The sequence below is a fragment of the Perognathus longimembris genome, chromosome 7 (genome assembly GCF_023159225.1).
Source record: "Perognathus longimembris pacificus isolate PPM17 chromosome 7, ASM2315922v1, whole genome shotgun sequence".
Classification (NCBI taxonomy): Eukaryota; Metazoa; Chordata; class Mammalia; order Rodentia; family Heteromyidae; genus Perognathus; species Perognathus longimembris.
This window is the reverse complement of record NC_063167.1, coordinates 55,713,414-55,733,256: the sequence shown is the minus strand read 5'-3', so window position 1 is coordinate 55,733,256 and position 19,843 is coordinate 55,713,414. Positions and strand designations below refer to the sequence as shown.

At 39.1% G+C, this 19,843-nt stretch overlaps 1 protein-coding gene across 1 annotated transcript in view; it reads right to left on the bottom strand.

The window, feature by feature from the left end:
* Positions 1–702: 702 nt before the first annotated feature.
* The window catches only part of Gipc2 (GIPC PDZ domain containing family member 2), an 83,147-nt gene continuing 64,006 nt past the window's right edge, over positions 703–19,843 (bottom strand). The window contains exons 4-6 of the mRNA XM_048351640.1: positions 15,803–15,909; positions 9,340–9,421; positions 703–1,064 (exon numbers count right to left, since the gene is read on the bottom strand). Coding sequence (XP_048207597.1) covers positions 910–1,064; positions 9,340–9,421; positions 15,803–15,909 — 344 coding nt within the window. The 3' untranslated portion in view covers positions 703–909. The remainder of the gene's footprint in view (positions 1,065–9,339; positions 9,422–15,802; positions 15,910–19,843) is intronic.

The following is a 19,843-nucleotide window of genomic DNA, read 5'->3' as shown; positions in this document are numbered from 1 at the left end:
GCACAATTCACAATAGCCAAAATATGGAAACAACCCAGATGCCCCACTACAGATGAATGGATCCAAAAATGGGGTACCTGTACACAATGGAATACTACATAGCGATTAGAAATGATAAAATATTGATATTCGCAGGGAAATGGTCAGAACTTGAACAAATAATGTTGACCGAGACAAGCCTAGAACACAGAGAACAAAGGGACATGGTCTCCTTGATATATGACTCGGGGGGAGGGGGGGTTGGTGGCGGGAAACAGTAGAGACCAGGTCGGCAAAACAAAAAACTTCTTATCAAATGGTATTTCCACAGGTTTGGGTCAGCGACCTTATATTGTGTATCTAAAACCAAACAACTACTAAACATAAAAAGGTCTAGAATAGACCTATCAGTGGATCACAATAGCTCAACAGCTATGTACATATTATCATATAAGACGAGGATAAGCAAAAACAACTCCAAGAGAAGGACACAGGATTCTATTGTTGACGTTACATTTAAAGTTCTAGGTGAATTTCCTTTGGCGTATGCTACGTGGTTACTGTACATGATTTTGGTACGCTGGTTATTGTATATATGCCTACCTGATCTAGGGAAGGGAAAGAAAAATGAGGGTGTAAGATATCACAAGAAATGTACTCACTGCCTTATTATGTAACTGTACCCCTTTTGCATAACACCTTGTCAACAAAATTTGATTAATAAAAACTTCAAATTAAAGAATAAAGATTATAATTTAGGAAATTTATCTTCACCACAGTACATCAATAACAGCATTTTAAAAACACCCAGAAATCAAAATTGTATTTCTAAGATTATCTCCCATACACATAAAACTACACCAAAATTCATAAAGATGTTTAAGAGAGTTGTTATGGAGGCTTCTTTTTGAAGAACAATGGTTCCTTTCTTCAGAGATGGTCATCCCTTTTGGCATCACCAATGGCTCCCCAAACATCAAAGACAAATTCATCAGGGAATGCAAAGTCTCCAAGAGTCTCATCAACTGCCACAGCAAATTCATCTGGATTACTTTTGTCCTTTCCAGCTTCAAACATTGTAGTAGCTGTCAAAGATAAGTGGTGAGACATAACAATAAATGTGATAGCATCAGAGGACTTGAGAAAATGGTGCTAACAAATTATTTTCTAAAACTAACATGCATACTTACATTATTTCTAGTGCAAAATAAACCCACTTTCGCTTACGAAGATAAGACATGTTTTAACCATCTGCCCAAGGCATCAGATTTGTAGCTGTTCCCACTGCTTCCCCGATCTTGGAGCCTATCAGTTGAGAATCTCCACAATGGTATTGCTAACCTCCCCCGAAAATAAGAACACACTACTCTTTCCATCTCCCCATAATCTCTTCTCGCCCCCCCCCCTCATTCCACTAGTTCCCCACTCCCACTCTGTTACAATAGGATGCAGTCTTTCCTTCCCCAAAGGAAAACAAGAAAAGGATTACAGTTGGCGGAGCACAATTCCAACTCCAGGTTGATAGAAAAATATCTCTCCACCCAGGGCTTCAAGGTTTCTCTTCTGAGCCCCTCTCCAGTTTGGCAAAGTGAGTGAAGATGGTGCTGTTGATCTGTCTTTCTAATACAATTCCTGATAGTCTACATCAAGGGACCAGAATCTTTAGGAGTATGTATTTCCTTGGCACATGCCTTCAAACCAGATGCCCATGGAGACTTCCTATGCCATTGTGTTGGGCTGTTTGTTTTTTCTCACCTCCCTATAAACATTAATAATCTGAAAGAGACACTGAAGAACTTTGCATAAAGAAAGGAAAATGACAAAACCCAATACTAAAATTCCAGCCTATTCTTGCCTCCAAGGTCAAAGATGAAGTAATCAAATGATATACAAGTCTAGCTGTCCAGCAGAAAAGAGCCATTCCTTTTTCCAGTGGTTCAATACCAACAGAAGACAGGCTGGGAGGAAAGGCAGAGAGGAGGTTCACAGAAAGGCTGCACAGTCAATGCAGAGGTGGGGCATGGGAGGGCCATGTGTTTTCGGGGATCAGTGCTCTTGTGAAGTTGAAGGTAGCCTAGTGTGGGAGAGAGATAAGGGAGTGAAGAGGCAAGAAGGAGCAGGAATTAAAGAGCAGCTAAACCCAGGTGTGTGGATGTCAAGCGTATTCTTCTCAGTCTCTGTCAGAGAAGAGCAATGGGGAGAGAGAGAAAACAAAAAGAACTTGTGGAATTGGGATGATCAATACCCATAGAAATGCAGATTTGAGTTTCCTTTATGGAAAATGTTTAGGACCAAAAGTACTTCAGATTTCAGATTTTTCTTCAGATTTTGGGATCTCTGTTATAAACAAAATGAAATTACTTTGTGATTGGGACCCAAGACTAAACACAATATTTAATAACATTTCACATACACCTCATACACACAGCCTGAAGGCAATTTATGTGACATTTTCATATGCGTGCATTTTGATTATACTACATTACATTACATTACATTACATTACTGGGTATGGAATTTTCTACTTAAGTTGTCTGGAAACTCAAGAAGTTTCTGATTTTGGAGCATATCAGACTTTGGGCTTTCAGATGAGGGATAGTCAGTGTGTGTGTGTGTGTGTGTGTGTGTGTGTGTGTTTCAATTAAGTGATATAAATGTATATTCTCTCTCTCTCTCTTTCTCTTTCCCTTCCTCTCTTTCTCCCTCCTCCACTCCCTCTTCTTCCACTTTTTTCTGAGTCCTGGAATGCTTACACCCCAATACCAATAAGCCAACAAAGCAATCAGATCTTAATTCCTAAATACCATTCTGCACTAAAACAAATTGATGTTTCTCAGAGAAATAGCTGATTCCGGGCTGGACCAGGCAAGGTGAAGCAGGAACCAAGAGCATTTTGTTCCACAAAGTACAAAAAAGATAAATAAGTAACAATGGCAAAGAAGGCAGAGTAAAAGAGGTGTCACTGACCAAACCAAGGATAAAATGAGCAGAAAAGTAGTGATAGAACTACTAGTGGAGATCTAGTTTTAACAGGAGAAACATACATCCACTATAAAAATAATTGTTGATTGCTTGAAGAGGAGGGATGGAGGGAGAGAGGGAATCGTTTCATGAGGAATGTTAGTTTGCATAGTTTCAAAATATCTCCCCCACTTAAAGTCATCAAAGGGAACATTAGTAAGAAAACTAGTTAAAAGCCTGCTCTGGGGGCTGAGAATATGGCCTAGTGGTAAAGTGCTTGCCTTGTATACATGAAGCCCTGGGTTCGATTCCTCAGCATCACATATATAGAGAAAGCTGGAAGTGGAACTGTGGCTCAAGTGGTAGAGTGCTAGCCTTGAGCAAAAAGAAGCCAGAGACAGTGCTCAGGCCCTGAGTTCAAGCCCCAGGACTGGCAAAAAAAAAAAAAAAAAACAAAAGCCTGCTCCCCATAATAAGATGTGAATAAAAGAATACTCTATCAGAATTCATATTCCTGTGAACTCACTACTTTTGTGCCTCTCAACAGACATTTTCTACCTTTTGCTTTTCAAGATGTTTTGTGGTATAATCAGAAATTAAAAGCTAAGGAAAAGAGGGGATCTGGAACCAGGCATAGTGGGATATACCTGTAATCACGGTACTTAGATGGCTGAGAAGAGAAACCTCATAAGTTCAAGGCCAACCTGAACTATATAGCAAATTCGCAGCCAACCTGGGCAACACAGAGTTGTACATAGTAACTTCTGCAAGTAGAGGAGAATAAAAACTATTATACAGTAGACATTACATTTAGTTTCAAGAAACTTTTTATATCCATGATTTTTCATTTTTCTACAAAAAAAAAATGATACCTCTGTCCACCATACTTTAAGTTCACACTACCATTGAATTCAGGCTAACGTGAAATCAGAGGTTGAAGCAGGACTCAAACTTTAATAACTCTTCTTTTGCTGGTTGAAGTAATGATGAAGATTGCATGAATAAAGTCTAAATATTAATTTTTTTATTTTTTTCCAGTCTTGGGGCTTGAACTCAGAGCCGGGGCGCTGTCCCTGAGCCTCTTTGTGCCCAAGTCTAGTGCTCTACCAATTGAGCCACAGTGCTTTTCCTGAGTACTTTATTAGAGGTAAGAGTCTCACGGACTTTCCCGCCCAGGTTGACTTCAAACTACAAACTTCAAACTTCAGACTTCAAACTTCAAACTTCACCTCAGCCTCCTGAGTAGCTAGGGTTACAGATGTGAGCCATTAGCACCCTGCTACATGTTGATTTTTTTTTAAGGTGGCATTTGCCCGCAATAAGTCATGATCTAAATTGTGTTGGGTATAATGTCATATAACTCAATTTGTCATAGATCTTTTTAAAACTAGCAATGCACTATGCAAATTCTTAATTATGAGTGTAATGTATACTTGTACATGTTATAAACTTTGCTAAATCCTTAAATTATAAACATAGTTTTAAGTATCATCACAGGAAATATGAAAAGTGTAACCCTTCTGACAAAAGATTACATTTCAAAGTTTAATAAAGAAAATGTCATACCAAAGTTTTTTTTAGAAAGTTGCATCAGAGTAAAATAAGATACATATTAAAATTTCTATTTGTCTGTTGAGTGTAGTAGAGCTAAAGTATATTTTAATAATACAGAATAAGTGAATGCTATCTACAAAAATAATGTTTATACTATATATAGTAGCTTAGTGCTGACCTCTCATGGCCACTCTCAGAATAATGTTGTCATTTTACTGTTCCATTACTGCTTATGACAAAACTCCTTGGGTGACACAGAACAACATATCTCCAGAGTGTCTGCGTTATAAAGTTGAAGAAGCAATAGCTGTACTACAAGCCCACCAAGCTAAAGAGGCTGCCCAGAAAGCAGTCAACAGTGCCACCGGTGTTCCAACTGTTTAAAAAATTGATCAGGGATGGAAAAACAGGTCGTAAGATATCACAAGAAATGTACACACTGCCCTACTATGTAAATGCACCCTCTTTGCACAACACCTTGTAAAAAATTTATGTTCAATTAATAAAAAAATAAATAAATTATAAAAAAAAATGATCAGGGACCATGAAAAGAAACTTGTGCTTCACCGAAGAAAAATATCGAATCATTGAATAACTTAAATATTATGAAAAAAATTGCAAAATATAAAATAAATTTAAAAAGGGAAGGAAACTTTGAACCTTATGTACCGAGCAAATGCCAGGTCTAGCAAACAGTGCTAGTCCTAGATTACTTGATTTAAAAACAAAACAAAAAAAACCTACAAAAAATAGTAAAATATAAAAACAAATTAATGTTTTATGGACCCTGGGAAAAAGAATTTTCAGCAAAGTACAAAAATTTAAAGCATTCCTTTCTTTAATTTTGTAATTCTTTACTGTGGAATAGCTCAGGATGTCAGTTCTAAGTAACAGAATTAATAACTGTGTAAGGAAACATAATTTGGATTATAAAATTCTTGCTTTAATAAAATTACTTAAACAGTGAAAAAAAACATATCATTTCTTTTAAATGTTAAAATGCCTGAACAGAACTTTCAGATATAAAAAATAAACTGATGACCTAAAATAGTAAAGTCATAGAACTAAATCTTAGTTCTTGGTGTCCTCACCGATTTGGAGCAAGTTATTAACTGTGTATCTGTTTCCAAATCTACAAATTACAGATTAACATTAGTTACTGCTGTTGTTAATCATGAAATCTGTAACTGTACCTCATTCTATAGAAAGTCTTCTCATTCCCTAAGATTTTTTTTGTAATTACCAGTGCATTTCAAAAAACTCATAGGAATTGAACACCCTGAGTTCAGCCAGTGCAAGATTTAGGGTTCTTTTGTGGTCCTAGGAGCCTTGCAAATGCTATGTATGTGCTCTACTACTGACCTATATCCCCAACCGTAGTGGATAATTCTTAATGAAAATCTATTCCAACACTTCATTGACAAAGACTGGCTTTTTAATGTGGTCAGTTTTATTTGTTTTGAAATCAAGGGATTGAAAAGAGATGATTACATTATATCACTACTGATATCATTATCATAGACTTTTTTAAAAGAGCTATAAAAAGTTTTATTTGACCAAAATGGCTTAGAAGCTACGATTCAGGCAGACAAATGGAGAGGAAAAGGCCGGACAAATATAGTCATTGTATTCAATGCACATTATGTAATAAGTTGAACTATGTAACTTGAGGGTTTGGATGGGGTTGGGAAAGACAGAAGAGAATGATGAAAGAGGTGATATTGATCATGATGCATTGTATTCATAATCAGACGCTGCATTAAACCATTTTGTACAACTACTTAAAATATAAAAATTAAAAAAGTGAATACCATTCAAATTTCCTTTCCATGTATTTTTAGATTTCTAAAAACTCAAAGTTTCCAAAAATGCCAGGATGAGCTCTAATTCCTAATCTGGTATCATTAGAATATACTACCATTAAATGTAGGACTTACACAGTTTCCTGAAACACTCAGAAGAAACTTATTTGATAAAATTTCTATTAAGTATTTTTTTTTCCATTTTCTATAAAGGAAACTGAAATTGGTACCACTGTTCAGCATACTTTAAGTTCCCACTACCACTGAATTTAGGCTTTCTTTTTTTCATCAGTAAGATCTTAACCATGTTAACATTGGTTGGTTAAAATATCACAAATCACAATTTTAACTTAACATGCAAATGAAGTATTTATCTTCAGAGTTACATCCTGAAAAAATTCACTTGACCTATTTCCCATTTTCACATAATAAAGATATCCTTACCCCTTTTGAGAACAGTATTTAAGTCATCTCATTACCATGCTACATGCCCTATCAACTCCAGAATAATGTGATATCAGTGTGATTTGCATTTAGAAATAACAAGAAATATGGAGAACACACACAAGTAAATATCTGTTAAATTAGCCTCACATTTGTGACATATTTCCCACTAATTGTAGCTGAATAATCCTATTTTAACAATCATTGACATTCTTCAAATAATTACTTTGCTTACCCTTGCCTCCCAGAGTGGTTGATCTTGTTACCCAAGTGAAATGATAATAATTTTGTGTCAATTGAAGAAATTGGCTACAGATGATTACAGAAAGATTACTAATTTAAATAGATTTTTGAGGAGCTTTAGTGGCCTGCATTTCCAAGAATAAAAGAAAATTCATTTTAAAGGAACTATTCCTTTTTTTTGTCAAAGTGATGTTCAGAGAGGTTACAGTTTCATAAGTTAGGCCTTGGGCACATTTCTTGTATTGTTACCTCCTCCCTCGTTTCCCCTTCCCCTCTCCCCCTCTCCTTCTCCCCCCATGAGTTGTTCAGTTGGTTTACACCAAATGGTTTTGCAAGTATTACTTTTGGAGTCATTTGTCTTTTTTATCCTTTGTCTCTTGATTTTGATATTCCCTTTCACTTCCCTAGTTCTAATACAAGTATATAAAGGAACTATTTCTTAAACTCATTATCTGCACTACTATCCAACCCTCTACCCTATACATCTGCATGTTCAATAATAAAAAAGCAAAATTAAGTGATTTAATTATTTCCTACTTAGATTTAAGTAACTGTCAGGTTGTATAGTTGAAGATTATTCCAAATCCACACATTTGTAAACTGATTCCCAAGCCAGGCATAGTAATGCACTGCTGTAATTCCCAGTATTTGGGAGGTAAAGGATCATGAGCTTGAGGCCAGGCTGAGCTGCAAAGAACCTGCCTCAAAAATCTATAATAAGTATAATATATAATAAATAAGTAAGTAAAGATGGAGTGGGAAGAGGAAGGAGCGAGAAGAAAGAGAAAAAAAAGAATAGAAGAAAATTGTAGTTTTCCTTTATTTGAGTTCAAGATCCAACAACTGTTGTTTTGACTGATAAGATTCTGGCATACTAATGTTAACCTTAAAGAAAAAAAAACAGAAATTTTGCAGCGCTGCAGGATTGTACACTTGTGATTCCAGTTGCTTAGGAGGTAAAGAGTTGGAGGATCGTGGCCCAAGGCAAGGCAGGGTGTAGGAGGGAGGGGACATTGGAGAGAGTTGCCCTCAACAGCCTGGTATGGTAGAACATGCCAGCTATATGGGAGGTGTAAGCCAGAGAATCAAAGTCCAAAGCCAGTATGGGGGAAAAAATTCCAAAGGCCCTCTCTGAAAAATAACTATATCAAAAACTGGTATAGCGTGCTATAAGTAAAAAGTCCAGAGCTCAAATCCCACTATTACCAAAAAAAAAAAAAAAAAAAGTGCACTGAAATCCAATTATCGAATTGCTCAACAGCTCTTTTCAGTCATATGCCAAGTGTGACCTTCCTTTCAAATGTAGGATTCATTTCTCAGAGGGTTTTAGTAACCTTGGGAAATAGTGCATAACTTTAATATTATAATAAATGTAACAACAATTCAATGTAAATATGGTATCTCAAGTAATAAAACCTTTCACATGCATCACGAAATTATTTTCACATATATTTTAAATCCACAAAATAAGGTAAAGATTGTTCACAGTGGGTAAATTAAGAACTAAATAGAACTTTTTAAAGTTGAGTTACCAGGGGCTGGGAATGTGACCTAGTGGTAGAGTACTTGCCTCGTATACACAAAGCCCTGGGTTCAATTCCTCAGCACCACATATATAGAAAAAAGCCAGAACTGGCACTATGGCTCAAGTTGTAGAATGCTAGCCTTGAGCAAAAAGCCAGGTACAGTGCTCAGGCCCTGAGTTCAAGCCCCAGGACTGGGGGGGAAAAAAAGTTGAGTTACCACTAATACCTCATCAGTAGGGAAGCGCAGATCTTTTTATTATTCTTCACTATCTCTTTTGCTGTTTCAGTACTGAGGTTCTGAAGTTGGGGACTCTCATGTGCTAGGTGGGAGCTCTGCCATTATGTCATAGCTCCAGCCCTGTTTTACACTGGTTATGTTTCAAGTAAGGTCTTGGTTCCTTCCCAGGTTATCTAGCTTATACTTCCTATCATATATCTGGGATGACAAACACTGGTCACTGATCCCAGCTTTTTTTCCCATTGAGATGGTGTCTCCAACACTTTTCTGTGGGTGACTGGCTTGAAACCATGATCCTCCTGATCTCAGCCACCTATGAACCCAGAATGACAGATGTGTGACATCTCATCGAGTTGTAAATTGAGAATGAGTCTCGCAACATTTTCTGCCTGGGGTGGCCTCAAAAAATGATCTTCTCATTCTTAGCCTATCAAGTAAATAAGATTACAGGCATGTACTTGTAGTCTTTACTAATCTTCATGTTCATTATTCTTTTTATTATTCCACAAGTACTCATTATCTTGAAAAGATAATTGGCTACACAAGATATGAATTTACATCAAAAACGCTTTTTAAAATAGGATAATCTTACCTAAATCAAAATCTCGAATTCCCATGTACAATTCAAGAAGATCATCAACTTTTGCGATGGCCTTTGCTTTGGTTTCAGAGGGCTTTAACGAAGAAGAAATAAATAAGATGTTACATTTTCATAATTAAATCTCTTGAGTGTCAGACACATCTCGTGATTGTCACACAAAGGTGAAATTTCAATGTGGAGCAAGTTCACATACGTAAGCAAATTTTAGTGGAAATATATCTAGAATACTTTTTGTAACAAAATATGAACCAGTAGAGTAAAAATACATCTTTTTAGTGTCAGCACTAAATGTTAGGAATTCAAAAAAAGAAAAGTCAGAGACATAATTTCAAGTAACTAAATATCCAGATAGAGAACTGTAAACACAAATGACTACTTAACAGTTTTGAAGGTAGAGAAGCACAAATTTTATATTCCTAAGCAGTCATGAAAGTCTTCAAAAAGAAGATAACTTCATAATTGTATTTTCCAAGACAACTGAATGTCTAATAAAAGCAGGAAGCACTTCAAGTAGAAGACAACAAATGCGGAAATCTTCAGTGAGGTCAGTCTATTTAAGGGCCTGTCAAATGGTGCATGTGGCACAAATAGATGCAAGGGCATCTGAATGGCACTAGATGGATTTTGGTCTTTATTGTGTAGGCAAGGGTCTCCAAAGTCTTGATGACTCACCTCAATAGTAAAACACTTAGAAATATCCACCCTGAATAAATTTCATTTAATTGTGTGTGTGTGTGTGTGTGTGTGTGTGTGTGTGTGTGTAGCTTTTTTCTTCAAGGTGATGACTCTCCCACTTGAGTCACTGCTCCACTTCCACCTATTTTTTTTTTTTTTTGGTCAGTCATTGGGCTTGAACTCTGTGCCTAGGCCCTGTCCCTGAGCTCTTCAGCTCAAGGCTAGTGCTTTGAGCCACAGCAACTAATTGGAGATAAGAGTCTAATAGACTTTCCTGGCCAGGCTGGCTTTGAACCACAATCCTCAGATCTCAGCCTCCTGAGTAGCAAGGATTACTGATTTGAGCCACCGGAAACCTGGAATATCCAGCTTTTTTGGTAGTTAAGTGGGGAAAACAGTCTCTTGGATTTTCCTGCCTGGGCTGGCTTTGCAGTCCTCAGATATCAGCTTCCTGGGTAGCTAGAATTACAGGTGTGAGCTGCCAGTACCTGGCTCATTTAATTTTATTCTGTGTATTTTTATAAACTTCACACGTGTATTACCACAGTAATAGAGTATATGCTAGGGAAGTGACCTACCACAGAGCTATAGCAACAGCCCCTTTACATTCGTATTTATAAAATCTAAGCCTTAAAAACAGTAATGGACATAACATAGCCCTCTTTTTTATGGTACAGTGTATGGTGAAATAAAAGGTAACAGGCCATTCCAAGGAGCTTATGTGTTAACTTTAGGATCCAGCCAGTCATATTGGAAGTTGTGACAGCTAGTACTCATACACAAACAACCACTGACATTTTACCATTGTGCCTCTTACAAAGCTCTGGCTCTATCACCTCTTCTCTATCCACTATTGGCCTGGGTCCAGTCTTCACTTTGGTTATTATGAACAGACATTTGCACACTCCCTCAAATCTAGCCTGATCAAGGATTTTACTAAAATATAAAATTGACTTGCTACTCCCCTCACAATTTGTTTGTGGTTCACCCATTGTCCACAGGGCCTTTCCTGTCTTGACTTCAGACTTTTCCATCAGCCTCATTATCCCCTCACTAGGTATTTCCAGCCACTCAACTCTAATCTCATGGACAGCCTCCAGGCTCCCCACATCCATCAAAGTCTCATGTCTAAAGCACTCTTCTTCCCATCTGCCCCAACTCAGTCCTTTCTTCTAGAGGGAACTCTCACTGATTCCTGAGAACCATGGATCGGCTCCTTCTTCATGGCACTCTGTATCCTGTTCTTCATTCTATTAGGCTTATTCTATTGGCTCATAATGGCTCTGTTCATGCCTCTTTATTCATCTTTATTTTTATCTCTATGTAGTTAATCAAAGAGATTTCAATTCAGTATATCAATTTATGACATGAACACTGCATCTTGATCAATGTCACCCCTTGCATTATTCTGCCCCTTCTCTCCCAACCCAACTCATCCCCTCGTTACTTGGCTTTATTTTCACATATGTACAATGAATATTTGCCCACCCTTCCTCTCTATTCATTTGCCCCCTTGATGTGACCTTCCTGCTCCTAATAACACATGTTCCAGCTTTCTGGTATTCCTTTTGTTCAGGTCTTTATCCATCTTTGTATCACCGCTCATGAACTATGTGGCTTTGCAGTGATATAAAGTACATGGTATGCAAGTGGGATATCTTTCAGTCTCCTGAATTTGTGTCAAGTTATAAGGGATGATTTGTTTCCAATCTTATAAATCCTTTAAAGCTTTCTATGTTTGAAACTAGATTGTTAAGTCATGGGTATCAAACAATATTTGCACCAAACTAGCTTCTTTCCCTTCAATTATGAGCTAATTTTAATTGACCTACTTAATTAAACAGGCTATACAAATAGGGATGGATTTTCTTTTTTATGTTTCTCTTTGAGTAACTCTTTCTTACACTACACGAAAGATCTTGTACTGTCATTTTCCATCCCAGCATCTCATCCATACAGGTGCTAACAAGCATGAACTCTGTCAACTCTTAGAAGATGATGCTCCTCGTGAAGGGACCTGGTTGTCATCCTGCTAGGCAAACTGGTTTGGGTTTGATTTCAGGGGGGATTGGGGGGCAAAGGTTGTGTGTGTGTGTGTGTGTGTGTGTGTGTGTGTGTGTACATAGTTAAGGTTTTTGCTGTTATCTTTGTCTGTTCACTTACTTGCTTACTTTATGTGTCAGTGCTAGGAGTTGAGCTCAGGGACTGGGCACACTCTTAGCTTTTTCTTCCAAAGCTGGCACTCTACCATTCGTGCCACTGATCCATTTCTGACTTTTTGCTGGTTAATTGGAGATCAGATTCTCATGGATTTTCCTGCTGAGTTAACTTTGAACCACAGTCCTCAAAATCAGTCTCTCAAGTTACTGGGATAACAGGTATGAACCACCAGCAACAAACTGCAAGGTCTTTCAGTCTGCTTAATTTCCCCTGTAACCCATAGCAGAAAGCAAGGCTGGCATTCTCCCAACCAACTTCCCCCAATTCAGGCTCCTGTCCACTGTTCCATTCCCTCACTCCTTTCTCCCCTCTGAGGCTTGTCCGTTCATTAAAGAAATGGCAACGGCCTTCAGCAATGTGCCAGGTAGTGTGTGGGGCCATAGAAGAAGTGAAGGCTCCCACTGAGCAGATGTTGCTGCCCTTTGGTTCTCCCCGTGCCTCATCATAGCTCATTTTCAAATGGTTGTGGCTCTACCACATCTCAGTTTCCATTTGCCTCCAGACCTATGCTTTTATTACTCCAGGTCCAAGGTACCTGACTCAATATCTTCTCTGGAGGAACTAACTAGTTGGATAAGAAATGTACTCACTGCCTTACGTATGAAACTGTAACCCCTCTGAACTTCACGTAGACAATAAAGAAAAAAAGTCTTCTCTGGATTCCCCGTAACACCCAATGTTTTGGGTGATTTAAATATTCCCAAGAACAATCATAGCCTCATGCTCCTTGAGTGTCTGCTCTAACAAACTACCCTGTGATGGCCCATGGACACTGTCACTCAACAAGCTCTGAGATAGCACTGTGTAAATCGCCTCTTAACTGGTCACCTGAGGCATACTCTTTTGTTCAAACACACTGGTGTCCCAAATGCAGTACATACACAGAGAGATTAGAAGGGCTGTAGTGCCTGAGCACTGCCCACAAGAGCTCCTGGCCTCAGATAGCTTCCCAACCCTCCCTCAGTCTAGGGAAGAAATGACTTCCTCACCACCACTGTCCACTCCACCCCTGCTGTTCTTCCCCCTTCCTGCCTCCATTTGTCTCTTCTCCTTTTAGGGTTTTCCATTCAAATGCTGACCTAGTCAGACATAGTCAGTTACTGAATCCCTCGGTGTTCTCAAGCTAAAATAAATACATTGTTTTGTTCAATAATTCAGCCAAAAGATGAAAAAGAAAAGAGTTCCTTTAACACATCAGATGCTATGTATCAAACACGGAGAAGCAGTATGGAGATTCCTCAGAAGGCTAAACATAGAACTCCGGTATGACCCAGCAGCCCCACTTTTGGGTATCTATCCAAAAGACCACAAACATAATCACACTAAAGCCACCAGTACAACAATGTTCATCGCAGCGCAATTTGTTATAGCTAGAATCTGGAACCAACCCAGATGCCCCTCAGTAGATGAGTGGATCAGGAAAATGTGGTACATATACACAATGGAGTTTTATGCCTCTATCAGAAAGAATGACATTGCCCCATTCATAAGGAAATGGAAGGACTTGGAAAAAGTTATACTAAGTGAAGTGAGCCAGACCCAAAGAAACATGGACTATATGGTCTCCCTTATAGGGAATAATTAGCACAGGTTTAGGCAAGTCACAGCAGAGGATCACAGGAGCCCAATAGCTATACCCTTATGAACACATAAGATAATGCTAAGTGAAATGAACTCCATGTTATGGAAACGATTGTTATATCACAGTTGTAACTACTTTCAATGTGCCATATGTAACTGTAGCCTCTATTATTGATGATATTCCTGTATCACCTTCCTGTGGTTGTACCTACACTATCTCTATATCTTATCTGAGTATATTGGAAACCGGGTATACTGGTATTAGAATTAGGAAATTGGAAGGGAATACCAAAATCAAGAGACACAGGGTAAAAAAAGACAAACAACTACAAAAGCAATACTTACAAACTGTTTGGTGGAAATGAACTGAACAACTGAACAACTCATGGGGGGGGAAGGGAAAGGGAGAGGGGGAAGGGGGGAATGAGGGACAAGGTAACAAACAGTACAAGAAATGTATCCAATGCCTAATGTATGAAACTGTAACCTCTCTGTAATTCAGTTTGATAATAAAATATATATATATATATATAAAGCTTGTAAGCAAGAAAATGGGTAGAATTAAATTAAACAAATTAAACTATAGTGAGTCCTGTTGTGTTTAGTGCATTGAATAAAATTAAGATTTGGGGGTGGAGAGGGCAGAGAGATTGTGACTGCAAAGGATTACCCAGGAAAAGTGTTTTAGGTAAAGTAATACAGGGATGGAAGCCTGGAAAAGATGAGGGAACCACCATACAGGCTAAGAATTCAGGCAGTGGTAGAAGCAATCCCAAGACTCTGAGGCAGGGAGACACCTGGATTATGGGACAGTGAGGAGACCCAAGTGGCTGAAACAGAAGAGCCAGAGGCAAGTAGTGGGAAATGAAGTCAGATAAGAAATGTGGAGTTGACCAAATCAAAAGACTGGCAAATACTTTTTCATATAAATGTTGTATATTTTAAGCACGCTTTTAAAAAACAAAAGAGGGGCTGGGAATATGGTCTAGTGGTAAAGTGCTTGCCTCATATACATGAAGCCCTGGGTTCGATTCCTTAGCATCACATATATAGACAAAACCAGAAGTGGTGCTGTGGCTCAAGTGGTAGAATGCTAGCCTTGAGCAAAAAGAAGCCAGGTACAGTGCTCAGACCCTGAGTTCAAGCCCCAGGACTGGCAAAAATAAATAAATAAACAAAAGAAATGTGGAGTTAAGTCACAATGGTCAGTCTGAAGATCTTCATTTTTATCCTTAGTGACGCAGGAAGCCCCTAGCAGGAAACAGAAAATTAACACCTGCTCACTTGGGCCTCTGATGGAGAATCTCTGCTGTGTGCCAAGCGTAGATGGATGAGGAAGAAGGTGAGGAAAAGAGAGAGAGAGAGAGAGAGAGAGAGAGAGAGAGAGAGAGAGAGAGAGAGAGAGAGAGAGACTGAGCAGGTGATTGCCATATCCAAGATAACACAAAGATGCCTGGACCAGAGTCATACAAGGTGGTGAGTTGTCAGATTCTGGTAAACTGTTGAGGTGGATTCACCAGCATTTACTGCTGGAGGCAGATGTGGCATGAATAAGAAAAAGCAATAATGACTACTAGATATTTTACCTGAGGAGTTTTGGCTTCATGAATATAAGCATCAATCAAAATCACCTAACATATCTAGTTCTGAGACTTTTTCTTGGCTCTTAGAGAGCTTTGCTTTATTTGTGTAAAGTATTTAGAGAGTACTGATGACTATAGATGCTAGAAAAAGTCATTTGGAGATAACTGAAAATTCCTATAGATGGATAATCTCTTCTTATGTACTTAGTTTCCTTCTTAAGTGTCTTCAGTGGTTTTGATATTAAGTAGGCAATGAATGACAAGTGTATGTTTTGATCAGAATGAGTGATTTTACTTTCCTTTCGAGCTCTCTTGAACAACTGCCCCTAGGCTAGCAGAATGAGAATCAAATGAACTCTCCCTTGTGTTTGTAAAGAATAATCCTGATATCATACCAGTTCTTCAACCGTGGCAGGGCCTCCGGATCTCAGACGAAGTGTCCCTCTCACAGTGCCAATTTTTTCCGCTGATGACTTTCCAGCTTTGGACCTTGGCCCTATTTCTAAAAATATAAGGAATATTTTTAAAAGGTGTATGTAATCAGAAATAATTCAATAAACTGTTGTGAAAGCGAATTAGTTTCCATGACCAAACTATTTATAGCCATTACAGAGATCTTGTGAATGGTACACTTCCATAGAAAATTACCTAAAATAAAATAAGTTCACCTGCCCACCTGTTATTCCCAGGCTTTCCTGTTGGGGCTAGCTTGAACTGAAATCCTTAGATTTCAATCTCCTGAGTAGCTAGGATTACAAGTGTGAGCCACCAGTGAACGGCTTGGAAAATTGTTTTTAGAGCAGCCTTAGGTTCATAACAAAATTGAATAGAAAGTACAAAAATTCCTCACATTAGTCAGGAGGTTGAGATTTGATGATGGTGATCTGAAGCCAGCCTGGGAAAGAAAGTCTGTGAGACTCTTATCTCCAATAAGCCACCAAAAAAAGCTGGAAGTGGAACTGTGGCTCAAGTGGTAGAGCACTCACCTTGAGCATAAATGCTCAAGGACAGTGCCCAAGCAGAGTTCAAGTCCTAGTAATCACACACACACACACACACACACACACACACACACACACAAAATTCCCACATACTCCCTGCACCCGTGCATGCACTATCCCCTCCATGATCAACTTCCCCTCCTCTGTGGAACGAGATTGTTACAATTGGTGTAACAATACTGACAGGTCACTATCACTCAAAGTAAACAGCTAGTGTTACAATTCACTCTTAGTCTTGTACATTCTGTGAGTTGAGAACAATGTGTAAGGATATATATCCACAACTGAAGTATCCTACAGATACAGGGAACTTACTATCCTGAAAGTCCTCTGTGTTCTTTCTGCCTTTCTTCTCAGCTGGCTTTTAATTGAGAACCACTTGGTGGCGCCAAAGCAGAAGTTAAATTTTAAAGACTAGTTTGGATCTGCCTGCGGAAAGGCAGTTTTTCACCTCTAAGGAAACAGAACCCAGTATTCCCCATAATCCTATGATTCAAGTTCATAAGTCAACTTGTTTCTACAAGTAGGATGATCCTGTTCACCCACAGGGAGAAAGGGTGGAGAACAGGTTGCTTGTTTGGGGAATGTTCTGAAGACTTTTGAGTGTTAATAATCTGGCCTAATTTGAAGGTATGGGAAGAGTGCTCGCCTCATAAACATGAAACCCTGGGTTCGATTCCTCAGCACCACATATATAGAAAAAGGCCAGAAGTGGCGCTGTGGCTCAAGTGGCCTTGAGCAAAAAGAAGCCAGGGACAGTGCTCAGGCCCTGAGTTCAAGGTCCAGGACTGGCCAAAAAAAAAAAAATGACATCTAATTTGAAGATATGGACTGCCTCGGCAAGTCTAACCAAGTTAGGCCAAGCCCTAACAGGCCAAGCCTGTCACTTCATGTAAACTGGTCTTCATGAGGCAGTTCCTAGGCTGTTATGAGACACTGTGGTTCATATGTAGACTGCTGGTGACCAGCCTTCAGCCTGCTGATTCACTACCCCACAAGAACTCTCCATTCCACTGTGAGGCCCTGACATCTGTGTCCCCAAATCTTTTGTGACAGTGATATCCTTCACTCTAATCATGTGACTTAATTTAAAAGCCCATGAGCTGAGGCAGATGCTGGTGGCTCATATTTGTAATCTTAGCTACTCAGGAGGTTGAGATGTGAGGATCATGGTTTTGAAGCCATCCTAGGCAAGAAAGTCCATGAGACTCTTAGCTCCAATTAACCAAAAAGCTGTAAGTAGAGCTGCGGCACAAGTTGAAAAGTGCCAGCCTTAAGTAAAAAAGCTAAGGGACAGTACCCAGGACCTGAGTTCAAGCCCCACTACCAATTCAAGTAATAGCAACATCCAAAAAGAACTAAGTCATTAGCAAATGACATGAATGAGAATGTGAACACTTTGCTGCTATGAAAAAAAGCTGACTGCTTTGGAATGACTCCTTAAGAGTTACAAAAAGTAAAAACAGGTGTGGGAAAATAACTCTAGGAGATTGGGGGGGAAAATCTCTTTAACATCTATCATTTTGCATATCTGTGAATTTTTTTTTTTTTTTAGCTTCTCAGGAAGGTAGGAATAGGGGCTAAAAGCCACCCAGTCAGGAAAGCTGTGAGACTGTTATTTCCAATTAACCACCAAAAAAATAATAATAAGTAAAACTGTGCCTCAAGTGGTATAGTGCTAGCCTTGAGCAAAAAATCTCAGGGGAAGGCTGGGAATATGGCCTAGTGGTAAGAGTGCTTGCCTCCTACACATGAAGCTCTCAGTTCGATTCCCCAGCACCACATATATGGAAAACGGCCAGAAGGGGCACTGTGGCTCAGGTGGCAGAGTGCTAGCCTTGAGCGGGAAGAAGCCAGGGATTGTGCTCAGGCCCTGAGTCCAAGGCCCAGGACTGGCCAAAAAAAAAAAATATATATATATATATATATATATCAGGGACAGTGCCCAGGCCCTGAGTTCAAGCCCCAGTATACTGACACAAAACAGAAAGTGAGAAAAGGAGAAAGAGAGAGACAGAGAGACACAGAAGAAAGGAAGGGAGGGGAGGGGAGGAGAGGAGAGGAGAAGAGAGGAGAGGAGAGGAGAGGAGAGGAGAGGAGAGGAGAGGAGAGGAGAGGAGAGGAGAGGAGAGGAGAAGAGAGGAGAGGAGAGGAGAGGAGAGGAGAGGAGAGGACAAATGAACTGACAAATACACACTAAGGCTGTTTAAGGAAAACATGAAAACCTAATTTGTATCCTCTGAACCTTTTTACATTAAGAGTGGTAAAAGAATTAAATTATTTTAAGTTGAAATAAAGCATATTCATTCATCATTTTTGAGTCCCTATTTTAACATTTTCAATAATATTAATATAGAAATGAAATGAAAGGGAGTTTAATCGATTAAACTCCCTTGCTACATGGTGAAGCTCAGGCAGGAAGATGGGGGAATGAAGAAGGTAGAAAGACCTCTGCCTCCAGTCCTAGGCCTGAGCCCTAGGGAAAAGAGCACAGACAGAAGTCATAAGAGTTGTTTTCAGGAGGAATATATACAATGTGTTCTAGTTTCTCAGAAGCAAAGAATGATGCCATGGGAGGCTAGGCAGTCTCACTTCTGAATGGCATGAGGGCCCTAGTTGGTCTGGAGCACAAAACAGTAACAGAAAACACAGGTAGGCCCAAATGGACACAGCTGTACCCAACAGTTGCTCAGGGAGCCAGAGATAGGCCCAGCATGGGAGTATGTAGCTCAGATAAATCACTTGCCTAGCATGTATAGAACTGCCCTGGATTCAATGCTTCAGACTGCAGAAGAGGAAAATAAAAAAGAAAGAGAAAATGAAAAAAGGAGAGAGAGATGGCCCAAAGATCCCAGATAATAGAATGGAGTGCTAAAGATCATACTTCTCAGTACCTGTGTAACCCTGGGAAAGAGTTAGAATAATTGCAAAGTATAGAGTGCCATGAGCTAGAAATCCTGTAAGAAAAGGAAGCAGATGTGAAAAGGATCAGGGGCATTTTGGTGAAATAAAAGTTGTCCTGATATTTGTCATTAGCTTTCAGTTAAAAGACCCCTTTTCCTGATTTTTCACAAATATATCATCTGGCCCTTGCAAAGACATTACTACTGAAGTCTGATTATCTCTACATTCACACTGAATTTTCAAATGGGAGTACATAGTGCCTGAGAGAAATGTTCTCAATTACTGTGTGTGTGCACGCGCGCATACACGTGCACATGTACATGTGCGCAAGTCCTGGACTTGAACTCAGGGACTGGAAACTGTCTCTTAGCTTTTTTTTCTCAAGGCTAACACTCTACCAATTGAGCCACAGCTCTACTTCTGGATTTTTGGTAATTAACTGCAGATCAATCTCAGATTTTTCCAGCCTGGACTGGCTTCAAGCCACAATCCTCCTATCTCAGCCTCCTGAGTAGCTAGGGTTGCAGGTTT